Below are 12,697 nucleotides of genomic sequence, written 5' to 3'. Positions count from 1 at the left end.
TTAAACACAGCTTGCAGGACCTACTCCCAGAGATTCTCATTCAGTGAGTCTGGGGCAGAGCCAAAAAATTTGCATTTCTATCAAACTCCCCAAGATGATGATGTTGCTGGTCTGGTCCACACTTTAGAGAACTATCTAGAGAACAACAGCTCAAACTGGAGCATGGCAGAACGTTTCTGGGAGAGATGTTTTTCTCAAGAAGATAAAATGGATCAAATATCTAACATATTCAAATGTCCTGAACAGAAAGGCACATATATGGGGTAGAGTCCAATGAATGATAAGTACACAGAATCTAAGCAAATGAAAAACACCGAGGCCAGATGCAGCAGCTCTCACCTGTGATCCCAGCACTTTGGGAGGACAAGAGAGGAGGACTGCTTGAGCCCAGAAGTTTGAGACCAGCCTGGGCAACACTGCAAAACCCTCACTCTAAAAAAATAGAAAAAAAAAAATTAGCCAGGCACGATGGTACAAGCCTGTAATCCCAGCTGCTTGAGAGGCTGAGGTGGGAGGATCACCTGAGCCGAAGAGGTCAAGGCTACTGTGAACTGTGATCATGCCACTGCACTCCAGCCTGGGCAATAAAATGAGACCCTGTCCCAAATAAATCAAAAAACAAAAAACCAAAAAAAAGGATAATTATTAATTTCAGGAAAAATAGAATGTTGTGCAAGAAAAGAAGGTATTCATAACTGATCCCTGACTTACAGTAAATAACGTTTACAGAATTGTAATAATGGAAACACTGAATAGTGATTTAAGCCAAATTCTCCTATAACCGTATCGGGAGGCTCGTGGTGGTGTGGGAAAGAGTGGACGTCTTACATCTTAGGGAAGAGAGGAGGCGACAGAGCTACGTTCTCTTCCTTTCCACGGTAGAGGGTCAATGGCTATCACATGCAGCAAAAAAAAAAAAAAAAAAACAGCAAACAGCAGCAATATGGGCACGTTATCCAGAAATGGGAAGTAAATTCCCAAAATAACCAGCTGAAAGAGTTAACAAGGTCATTATGCTAATTATAATACATTAGCATGCTAAGTGACAGTGATGGTTTACAAATGCCAGGAACATCAGGAAGTTACCTTATATAGTCTAAAAAGAGAAAAACACTCAGTTCCAGGAATTGCCCACCCCTTTCCCTATAAACGAATAATCCACTCCTCATTTGGCATATAATCAAGGAGTAACTGACTATAAACACACTGAGTTGGGGGCCCAGGCTGCTGCTCTGCCTGTGGAGCAGCCATTCTTTTATTCCTTTACTTTCTTAATAAACTTGCTTTCACTTTAAGGGAAAAAAAAAGAGTTAACAAGGTCATTGATGAGAAGTGGAAAATGGGTGGGGCTATGGCTTCTTTTGAACTACTACTTAAAATTATGTACATGTAAATAACTTTGATGTAAATAAAACTTTACAACTTTGATGTAAATAAAACAGGTTTAATGATGACATAAGTTAAAATAATAAAATAAAAGGAAAACAACAAAAGGTAAGCAGTGCAAGATAAAACTGTGGCTTGGATCAGAGGAGGAGAATAGAGGGTGCCCAGAAAGCAGGGAGGTGCCTGATCTAATACGGCCCGGGTAGTCTCTGCGTCCTGAAGCCTGAGCAAGACAGAGTCTGAGAAAGGCCAGTGCAGGCAGAGAGAACAGATGTGCAGAAGTGCAGAGGAGAGCGGGATGAGGCAAGCGGCTGGGTGCTCCGGAGAAGGTAAGCCACCCTATGTGCCATGCTAGGAAACAGTGTATTGTCTTTGCAAGCAGCCAGGAGTCTCTGGAGGTGTTTAATCAGGAGAGTCATATTGTCCGACAGGCATTTTATAAATAAAAGCTAGCGGGAGGAGACAGGAGGAAAGGAGTCCCATCAGAAAGAAGGTTGTTGTAAGGATGACATCGAACCATAAGAAAATCCTGTTAGTCCTACTTTGAGCCACAACCCCTCCACGGCTGCCACCCTGCTCTGAGCCACCATCACCCTCAACTGACTAGCTGTGCACACCCAGATGGCTTGGTTAATCCCAGTAAGCCTCAGCTGACTCAGCTAGCAAATAAGATACTAACCACCACCTCACCAGATAACAGATGCTTAAGGCTCTGGCCTTGGGGTTCAAACTGACTAGGGTTGAAATTCAGCCCACTGTTTACTCATCGTGGCACCCTGGACAAATAACCTTGCAGAGCCTGCACTGCCTCACAGTAAAGTGGGGATAATGGCAGTTCCTCCACCTCATGGGCTGGAGTATAAAGAACCAGATGTCTGCAAACACTGCAGAGGGCCCCCAGTAGTCTGTGTGTTACTTCACTTTCCCCGCTCCATCCAACAAGCCAGCATCTCTTAGCATCACTTAATCGCCAGCAGGATCTGACAGCCCTCAATTCACCTACAAGCATCTTGCATTACCTTAGTTTCAGCCCTCTATAGGGCAATGCTCACCATGAGTCACCGCATTCTGAAAGAACCCGTGCCTACATGGAACCGGCACAGGATCTGTTTCCTCTTCCCAGGGGCCAGAAATAGGGGCAGCAAGACTATGCTATCTTGTTTCTGAACTCACAGACTTTACCCTCCCCCCCCCACGTCTCCCACCCCCCCACCCCCCAACCCCCCGCTTCAAAGAGGCAGAAACTGCAAGAACCTAAAATAGTGGCCACACCGCTGTTGATGGAATGCCTGCCACGTGCTGGGTGTCGGCATGCACAGTCAATTCCACAACAGCTTGCGCATATGAAGCATCCACTGGTCCCATTCAAGCAGCCACCCAGACCCTCATCCATGCAAAATACAGTGGCTTTGGGGTTAGATATGTCCGTCACTTTAGTAAGTTACTTAACCACTCTGTGCCTCAGTTTCCTCATCTGCAAAGCAGTGACATTCATGAAATCAACTCAAACTGCTGTGGAGATTCATTGAGCTCATTTAGGCAGAGGGTCTAGCTCAGTGCCTGGTATATAGTCAGCACTGAACAAACGCTAGCATTGCCAGTGCTCCATCACAGACTTCCCCATGCGGTGTCATAACCGAAAGTTTACTTGCAAACTTGCAACTGGTCCTCCTTGAGGATGTAAACCTCAAACAGACAAGGCAGGGTCTCTTCTGCTCATGAATGTGGTCCCTAGGCCAGTGAGTGGGTGTGTAGAAGGTGCCCGAAAACTTTTACTGTAGCATGAATAAATGAACTCATGAATGAATGCATCCCAATGTGGCAGCTGGGACTCAGGTCAGCCGAGGTAACCCACACCGCAAGGAAGAGACAGAAGCAGGAATAGGCATTCAGGTGTGGGATCCCCAGCCTCCTCGGTCCACCACGGTGAGCTAGGCCAGCATACTGTCAAAGCCCTTGGTGCTGCAGATGAGGAGACTGAGGCGTGGCACTGTTGGGCTGCTGTCTAGGATCACACACCGAGCGGGATGAAACAGGCACGCGGGGGACCCCAGGCCAACGCTCTCTAGTCACCCGCCGCTTCCTTCCAGGGGCAGAAGCGGACCCCTTTGTGTGCAAAGTCCCCAACCAGGCTCAAGGGGTCGCAAAGCCTGGGCTCCAGCCCGCAGGACCGAGAAGCCCCGCGCCCCGCGCACCCCGCTCCGCCCCGCCCCTCCGCGGCCCACTTGGCGGACCCACCTGGTGCCGCGGGCGCTGGCGGCCCGCGCGGCAGCCGAGCCAGAGGCCGAGGCCGAGGCCGAGCGCGGCGCCCAGCAGCACCGCGGGGGCCAGCAGCGCGGGCTCCGGCTGCAGCGCGTCCCGGCCCAGCAGCAGCCGCGCGTCGCTATTGCAGGCCGCCCCGCCGCGGGCCATCGCTGGGGCTCAGGCGGCCGCCCCGCCGCATCCCGCCGCCTGGTGCACGGTCCCCGCCAGGGCGGCAACGCGGGACCCGGAGGCCGGGCGGGTCAGGGGCGCGGCGAGCTCCGCACTTTCCGGCCTGTGCGGTCTCACAGCTCCAGCTCCTTTCCCCTTCCCAGCTTCGCGGAGCCCGAGGGAGGAGCCTGGATCGCCGCCCAAAACTTTCAGCCACCCCCGCCCCAGCCCTGCCCTTGCACTGAGCATGCCCAGCGAGGGGCTCCCCTCCCAGCCCGGGACCCTTCCGGAGGGAGCCGGCTTTCCAAGGCACTCCTGGGCTCCTGGGGTGAAAGAGGGACCCCGACCACCGAGGAAGGCGTCGCTTCTTTAACTTTATTGAAGTTTAGAATATGCCACGCATTTAGCTTCACGATGCCGTTAACTTTCTCCAAAACCCTCTGCGGTGGGTGTTCCGTCCTCCTGATGACGCTGGGACCAATGCACATCCACCCCACTGCCCTTGTCCCTAACCTCTACCCATCAACCTTCCCGGGACCACACCGCCCTCCGCGCCTCTGAGCTTGCTCACGCGAAGACTCCCCTTTAAATCTTATTTTCTCCCAGGGAAGGTCAAGACAATGAGTAGAGACCTTTATACCCAGTCTCCCTGGGGTGATGGATGGAAAAACGCTTACACTCAGTCTCTGCTAGGACCAGGACACTGCACCATCATCATTTAGTCAGCACTTGGGGAGAATCTGCTGAGTGTTGCAGGGTGGGGGGATAGGCCAGTCACAAACCAAACGGTATCAGGGGCATTGAACATCTCACAGTTGTTTAGAGGGATAAACAATTAGGGCCGGGCGCGGTGGCTCATACCTGTAATCCCAGCACTTTGGGAGGCCGAGGCGGGTGGATCACGAGGTCAAGAGATCGAGACCATCCTGGTCAATGAGGTGAAACCCCATCTCTACTAAAAATACAAAAAATTAGCTGGGCATGGTGGCACGTGCCTGTAATCCCAGCTACTCAGGAGACTGAGGCAGGAGAATTGCCTGAACCCAGGAGGCGGAGGTTGCGGTGAGCCGAGATTGCGCCATTGCACTCCAGCCTGGGTAACAAGAGTGAAACTCTGTCTCAAAAAAAAAAAATTAGATGAGTTAATCATCCTGCGTTCACTTTAAGCAAACATTTATGGAGTAGCTATTAGATGTTTGCTTTTGTCCAGGGTGCCTGGGTGAAGCACACATGCATGTACACGAATGCACACTTGCACGAGCACACACACACACACACACACACTCCTACCCTGTGGAGCTTAATTCCTTGTGTGGGCTGGGCTCAGGGACACCATGAGGATCTGTTTCAGCAGAGAAGAGCCTTGTCCTTTCTGCCTGAATGTCCAGCTTGTTTCTAGTTTGTTTCGTTATTTCCTCATGGCAACATGGGAACTGGGATCCAAATTCTTCATCCCTTTTATAAATGAAGAAACTGACAGAGAGGAGAGGTGACTCATTTAACCTCTGGCAGTTACGGAGTGGGACAGAATTCCTGTCCCATTTACACCCGTGTCTCTCTGGCTTGAGGGCAAACTCTCTGCTATGTGGAGCTTCTGATATATTTCCTTAGAAGCATCTCCAAGGTTCCTGGGGATGCAATAACTTGACACTCTTGCTTTATACTGGGTATTTCCATGAAGGCTTAGGCTTCAGTTTTTAAAATGTGGTGTTTGGGCTGGGTGTGGTGGCTCACGCCTGTAATCCCAGCATTTTAGGAGGCTGAAGTGGGAGGATTGTCTGAGCCCAGGAGTTTAAGACCAGTCTTGGCAATATAGTGAGGTCTTGACTGTATAAAAAATAATAAGAAGAATTTTTTAAATGGAGGGTTATTTGCATTTTACTTTATCATAAAGTTATTTGACTATTCAATTAACCTTTAAATTACTGACTGTTAAGTAACAGTGATGGTCCAGCAACTTGCCTGGCATTTAGCCTGTGGTCTTGTCTCATGCTGACAGCTGCCACATACCCCCTGGTGTGGGGAACTTGGCTTACAAATTCTCAGGTTCTCAAATCCCATGGCCTTGTCCATGCTAGGTCAGGAAAGGCCTGTCCTTGGATGGTCTGGGTTATGGGGAGAGAGGCTGCCAGGGGCCAGGCTCTCTGGCCTGAGACTTTAGACAGCCTAACCGGCTGCCCAGCAGGAAGGCTGGCAGGAGCGGAGCCTTCTCCCGTCAACAGGTGTCAGCTGTCACCTAGGACCTAAGCCCTGATAAGGAGCAGACAAAAGGCTCCACCAGTCCTCCTTCCAGGGTCTTTCTCCTCCTGCCTCCCTTGGCAAAGCAAATCTCTGTGCCCACAGAGAGTTCAGGGAGACCTTGCTCAGGGCTGCGTCTTCAGATACCAGCTCCCCTCTTTCTAGGTCCCAAGAGAAGTGTCCTAGTGGCGGCTGGCTTGACTGTCTCCCACTGGGAATGCGAGGGTCACCCGGACAGGCCCAGGGCTGATCCACAGCGGGCTCGCGCAGTGAACGCAGCTGGAAGTGAGGGTGCTTTCCTTCTCTCCCGCCCCTCCGAGCCGTCCTGAACCCTCTGGTGCTCCGGGACTCCTGGCCCCGCGCTCCAAATGCTTCTCCGTTTTCTAAGCGGGGATGGGGAAACTCCGGATTCAGACTCCAGTGTCAGGAAAGGGTTTCCAGGGGAAGTGCGTCTGAGCTGAGTGAGGCTTACAGACCCGGGTAGGCGGTAGCGGAGGGGCCCTGGAGGCCCCGGTAACCTTGGGGAGCAGGGGAGTGAGCCGCTCTGATTTGGGTTGGGCGCGAGCAAACCCAGGCGTGGCCGCCGGGAGCCCCGGCAGCGCCAGCTCGCTCTCCCCCTCCCACGCCCGTCCGGCACCTCCGGCTCGCCGAGGCCCAGATGCGGGAGTTTGTTCCAGAAAACTTTCGGCGGCGGCTCGTATTGAGCATGCTCGGCGGCGGGGCGGGACCGGGGTCCGGAAGCTCCGGCGACTCTGCGGCGCCCGCCGCTTGGAGGCTGTGGCTCCCGGCAGGCGATGGGCCCGGCGGGCTTCTGGGAGCGCGCCACGTGGGTGCTGGCCGGGGGCCTCCTGGCGGTGGCCCTGGCGCCAGGGGGCCGAGGCTGTCTCGGCGCCAGCTCAGGTCCCCGCTGGTGCCCCCTCGGCGCGCAGCCACCCCGGGATCCCCCGGTGGCTCCCGGGTCTGGGCCCGGCCTAGGGAGCGGGGCGGGGCCCGAGAGCAGCACGCAGGTAAGAAGGACCCGCCCCCAAACTCCCGTCCGACTCCCTTGGCTTGGCTCCGTCTACACCGGCGGCGGCGGGAGGCCCCTTAGTATTGCATAAAAAATGTGGAAGGGAGGGCAGGATTTGAATAGGGTGTCTGGCGGCCCATAGGTGTATCCCGCTCTTGTCCAGAAAGCTTCGAGGGAAACTGGAGACCTTCCTCAGGTGTGGCAGCTGCGGGCTTGGACTTCACCGGTGAACCGGGTTCGAATCCTACTCGGCAATTGAGGAGCTTTGGCCTAGGGCAGGTCACTCCTGCGCACCAGTTTCCTGATCTGTGAAACGGGGCCGTCTTGGCGTCCACCCTGGAGGGTGGAAGTGGGTTAGATGAGTTCACGCATGCGGAGCGCCTTGCAGAGGCCAGCACTGGGAGATTGCAGCAGTGGCTGTTGAAAGTGGGTTCTGGGCTGGACTGTTAGCTGACTGCACTCTCCTGGCTGATGGATTTAGCCACTTGCAGCTTCACCTGGCCCTCCCTCTCTGGTCCTAAACTGGAAAGGCATAGATTTCTGGCTGTCGACCTAGACTTGACCTCCCCCTACAAAGCTGGTCATCAGTCTTAGTGCCTTTTTCTCAGCTCGAATGTCTGCCCCTCCTCCCTGCGCACTGCCACCTCCTGGCTTCAGGCCCCACCATTTCACCTCCAGCCCTTGGTGGTGGTTTTCCCTCATCTCCCATCCATTTTCCCCAGACCTCTGGGGTGGTCTGTCCTGGGAGACACCCTGCCACTCTCCTCCCCTGGTGGCACTCTCCTCCCCTGGTGGCACTCTCCCCTCCCCAACCTTATCGCTTCTGGCAGCACACCCAGGCTTCTATACCCAGGACTGCCCTGGCCGGTGGACTGGCCCATCGATGCTGCCCTGGGGTCCTCCCAGCTCTCCCCCAGGGCGGTGGGTCCTGTCCTGTCGTGTTCTGTACCCTAGGACACTTGTGACACTTGTAGAGGTTTAGTCTCTTAAAAGAGACCTTGCTCCTGGTGGGGTGTGGTGGCTCACGACAATAATCCCATCAGTGGGAGGCCGAGACGGACGGATCACCTGCAGTCGGTAGTGCGACACCAGCCTGACCAACATGGAGAAACCCTGTTTCTATTAAAAATACAAAAATTAGCCAGGCATGGTGGAGCATATCTGTAATTCCAGCCACTCAGGAGGCTGAGACAGGAGAATCGCTTGAACCTGGGAGACAGAGGTTGCAGTGAGCCGAGATCATGCCACGGCACTCCAGCCTGGGCAACAAGAGTGAAACTCTGTCTCAAAAAAAATAAAAGAGACCCGGCTCCCGTTTTGTCTTTAGGTTTTCACTGGAGAAATGTCATGTCAGTGTCCTGAGCTTTTAAAAGTCCAATGACAGAGCATGTTCCATGGGTCTTTTCACTTGCATCTGCCCTGTGAGGTGGGAGTATCTGGCCCATTTTGCAGGTGACAAAACCAGGACTCAGGGAGCTGCATTCCCTGGCCCCCAATTCAGAGCCCGCATGCCTGGCCTCACCTGCTTAGCACAGGCTTTTGCTTCTGGGAAGCCAGTGTCAGAAGATCCTGGTGTGCACTGATCTCTGTCACCAGCAGTGGTGCTGAGGGTGGTTCCTGACTGAAGGGAGAGGAGTGCCTACTGGGAAGGGCCTGAAGCCGTCTAGGACCATTGTGTGCCTAGAGCACCTCACCCTCAACGGCCACCTCTGCCTTTGCAGGAACCTGGGAATGAGCACCTGTGTTCAGGCGCCCTTGGTGTCTTGAGCGCCTCCCCTGGGCTCTGGCCCAGCGCAGCCCATCTCAGCTGTGCACATGGCCAGCCTTCCTCCAGCACTCTGGGCCTGTCTTGGACAGCCTTTCTGCACACTGTATAGGAAAGAGCTTGGGCCACGTGTGCCCCTGCCATGGCCACTCCTTCTTGGGCTTGGGTCAAGTCACAGCCCTCAGGGTCTCTGCTTGCTCTTCTGAGCAATGGTGTAAGGCCTAGTTCCAGAGCACAGTTCCTGAAGGCATGGGTTCGCCCTTCCTATTGTCATTATTTGATGCCTTCATGTCTCCCTCCTTCCATCTATCCATTCATTCTTTCAATATCTACATAGGTATTTATTGCACCTTTGCTAAGTCCCATGCTGTGTGCAGGGGACTGGGAGACCAATGCCTAATTGCACACAGTGATTGCCATGAGGAGGAGGATGGGGAGCAGTGAGAGAGGGTGGAGGAAGGAGGTCTTTAGTCTGGGACCAGTTGAGACTTGAAGGATGAGTAGATTTAGCCAGGGATAGAGTGGGGAGAGAGCATCCCAGGTAGAGGAATCATCATGGGTGTGGCTGGCATGTAGGAGGGGCTTGGCATATTCTAAGTCTCTTGTTCCCTGATGCATCTCTTATTGAGGATGTTTACCACGTTGTTTGGGCTGCTTGTCTGTCTCCTTTGCTGTACGGTGAGTTCCTGTGGGCAGCGATTTTACCTTTTCTAATTTCTTCATTTGATGCCCACTAGGAATGCCTTTTTTTTTTTTTGGAGACAGAGTCTTGCTCTGTCACCAGGCAGGAGTGCAGTGGCACAATCTTGGCTCACTGCAACCTCTGACTCCCTGGTTCAAGCTATTATCCTACCTCAGCCTCCTGAATAGCTGGGATTGTAGGCATGTGCCACACACCCAGCTAATTTTTATATTTTTAGTAGAGACGGGGTTTCACCCTGTTGGCCAGGATGGTCTCCATCTCCTGAGCTCATGATCCACCCACCTGGGCCTCCCAAAGTGCTGGGATTACAGGCGTGAGCCACTGTGCCTGGCCAGAATGCCTTATATTCCCCAGTGATTTTCAAGGTGGGGCCTAGGGAATCCCTGGGGTCACTGAACCATTATGGGGGTCCATAGAGTCAAAGCTATTTTCATAGTAATACTGAGATATTATTTACCTTTTCTATTCATTTTCTCACAATTGTGCTATGAGGTTTTCCAAGGTGACAGGAAGTGTGGCGGTGTCGTAGATTTAATGTATCCAGCAGACTTGAGAATCCAGCTCCTTCCATTAACTCAGACATAGATGGGGTTCGCAAAAATGTTAAAAATGCCATTTTTCTCACTTTTCAATTTTAGAAAATAGTTTTAGATTATTTAGTTTTCATAAAATATGCTATTTATGGCCAGGCGCAGTGGCTCAAGCCTGTAATCCCAGCACTTTGGGAGGCCGAGGCAGGTGGATCACGATGTCAACAGATCAAGACCATCCTGGTCAACATGGTGAAACCCCGTCTCTACTAAAAATACAAAAATTAGCTGGGCATGGTGGCGCGTGCCTGTAATCCCAGCTACTCAGGAAGCTGAGGCAGGAGAATTGCCTGAACCCAGGAGGCGGAGGTTGCAGTCAGCCAAGATCGCACCATTGCACTCCGGCCTGGGTAACGAGAGCGAAACTCCGTCTCAAAAAAAAAAAAATGTATATATATATATATATATATATATATGCTATTTATGTTAATATGAAATGGCATTGTTATTCCTATTTAAAATGCATTAATAGACACTTTAAAATATTCTCTTTTAAAGAGAGTAAATGTTAATAAATGTAATCAGCACAAACACAAGGTTTTTGGAGCCTTCAATAATTGACAAATGTGTAGGAGTCCCAGTACCAACAAGTCTGAGAATCACTGCTCAGCAGCAAGCCTTATCGGATGTCCCGAGAATTAGAGATGAAAGAAACTGCCCTGCACCTTGAAAAGATAAGTGTCTATTTCACAATGGGATCCTTTCATCGTTTTCACCATCTCATTTTGCTGATAGTATCATTTTGTTATTTTACTTCAAATACCAAACAGCAGTAATTTGGGTTGGTTGTGATGCCAAGTTCAGTGGATGGGGTGTGTCCCAAGGTCAAGGAATTTGTAGAAAACAACAACAAAACATCAGCCACATACGAGGTAACATTATCTATTACACTGTGTAATTACTATAGCTTTGAAATTGCAGCCTTGGAATTCCGAGTTAAGAGACCCATTAGTCAAATAAACTCACGCCTGTAATCCCCACACTTTGGGTGGTGGAGTCAGGAGGATCGCTTGAGGTCAGGAATTTGAAAGCAGCCTGGAAAACATAGTGAGACCCCCATCTCTATAAAAAATATATATATTTTTATTAGCTGGGTGTGATGGCACATGCCTGTATTCCCAGCTTCTCAGGAGGCTGAGGCAGGAAGATGGCTTGAAACCAGGAGTTTGAGCATGCAGTGACCTGTGATCTCACCACTGCACCCCAGCCTGGATGGCAGAACAAGACCATCTCTCAGACAACAACAACCAAACGAAACTATTTATTGGGTTCTCTTGATGCTTCCGTGTGGCTCCTGGGGACATAGCACTCAGCACGCCTGAGTCTCTGCTTTCCTGAAGTTGGTGCTCAGTCCAGCTCTGAGACACATTCCTCATCTGCAAAGTGGCAATTTCATAGTTACCTGTTGGCATAGTTACGTGTTGGTTCTTATAGATACCGTCACGGAACGCAGATAGGTTCTTGGACACTGTCACGGAACGTAGATAGGTTCTTGGATACTGTCACGGAATGTAGACGGGCTCTTATAGATACCGTCACAGAACGCAGATGGGTTCTTATAGATACCGTCACAGAATGCAGATAGGTTCTTGGACACTGTCACGGAACGTAGATAGGTTCTTGGACACTTTAAGCAAAAAGAAGCACTGTGTGCTGTAGATACCTAGCTCTTGTCTATATAACCTAGCTTAGAGTAAAATTGGTTTAGCTATACAGTATGCCATTTGGCTTAAAGTCAGAGTTTCTGTGATCCTATCAATGACGTTAAGGACTTACTGAATGGTAATACATAGTAATTAGTAATAACAGCAATAATAACAATTATATATGTGATGTGTATTTACTGTGTGCTGAGCACTGTGTTAAATCCTTTATATTTATTCTCTGGTTTAATCTTTTAAAATTCCTTATGAAGAGGATATAATATCCCCATTTTACAGATGAGGAAACTGAGGCTGCAGTGACTCCAGGTAAGGTGAAGATGCCCACCCAGACTTGCCTGTCCCAGAGCACTTGCTGACAGTGTCTGCACTCTGTAAGAAAGTACATGTAAACTTGAACACAAGCATTCTGTGCTAATTTATTATCCCTTTCTTCTTTCAAAGCAAGAACTAATAGGCAAGTACAACCATTTCTCAGATGGCCTAAAAGGGCAGTGTCCACTGCAGTAGCCATGTAAGGCTAAACTTAAGCATTCCACATGCTCAGTGGCCCTGCGTGGCTAGTGCCACCATCTCGGACAGCTCAGATTCCACATGCTCGGCGGCCCTGCGTGGCTAGTGCCACCATATCAGACAGCTCAGATTCCACATGCTCGGCGGCCCTGCGTGGCTAGTGCCACCATATCAGACAGCTCAGATTCCACATGCTCGGTGGCCCTGCGTGGCTAGTGCCACCATATCGGACAGCTCAGATTCCACATGCTCGGCGGCCCTGCGTGGCTAGTGCCACCATATCGGACAGCTCAGATTCCACATGCTCGGTGGCCCTGCGTGGCTAGTGCCACCATATCGGACAGCTCAGATTCCACATGCTCGGTGGCCCTGCGTGGCTGGTGCCACCATATCGGACAGCTCAGATTCCACATGCTCGGC

At 51.3% G+C, this 12,697-nt stretch overlaps 2 protein-coding genes across 14 annotated transcripts in view; one reads left to right on the top strand and one right to left on the bottom strand.

Annotated features, from left to right (window-relative positions):
* EVC (EvC ciliary complex subunit 1) overlaps positions 1-6,733 on the bottom strand; it is a 105,255-nt gene extending 98,522 nt beyond the window's left edge. For 6 of the 9 annotated variants that reach the window (XM_078367540.1, XM_035294089.3, XM_035294090.3 and 3 more), the window contains exon 1: positions 3,625-3,975. Coding sequence is in view for 5 of the 9 variants with exons in the window: in XM_035294089.3 (XP_035149980.3) it covers positions 3,625-3,798 (174 nt within the window). In the remaining 4 variants the exon portion in view is untranslated. Of the gene's footprint in view, positions 1-3,624; positions 3,976-5,088 lie in introns of those variants that run through there. The other 3 variants (XM_078367542.1, XM_078367543.1, XM_078367541.1) reach the window with 1 other exon arrangement.
* A 39-nt stretch (positions 6,734-6,772) lies between these two features.
* Positions 6,773-12,697, top strand: part of EVC2 (EvC ciliary complex subunit 2) — a 160,125-nt gene continuing 154,200 nt past the window's right edge. For all 5 annotated transcript variants that reach the window (XR_013533207.1, XM_054253497.2, XM_035294080.3 and 2 more), the window contains exon 1: positions 6,773-7,043. Coding sequence is in view for 4 of the 5 variants with exons in the window: in XM_054253497.2 (XP_054109472.2) it covers positions 6,831-7,043 (213 nt within the window). In the remaining variant the exon portion in view is untranslated. The remainder of the gene's footprint in view (positions 7,044-12,697) is intronic.

This window comes from Callithrix jacchus, chromosome 3 (assembly GCF_049354715.1).
Source record: "Callithrix jacchus isolate 240 chromosome 3, calJac240_pri, whole genome shotgun sequence".
Lineage (NCBI taxonomy): Eukaryota > Metazoa > Chordata > Mammalia > Primates > Cebidae > Callithrix > Callithrix jacchus.
Note: the sequence above shows the minus strand (reverse complement) of the source record. Positions and strands in the feature narration are given on the sequence as shown.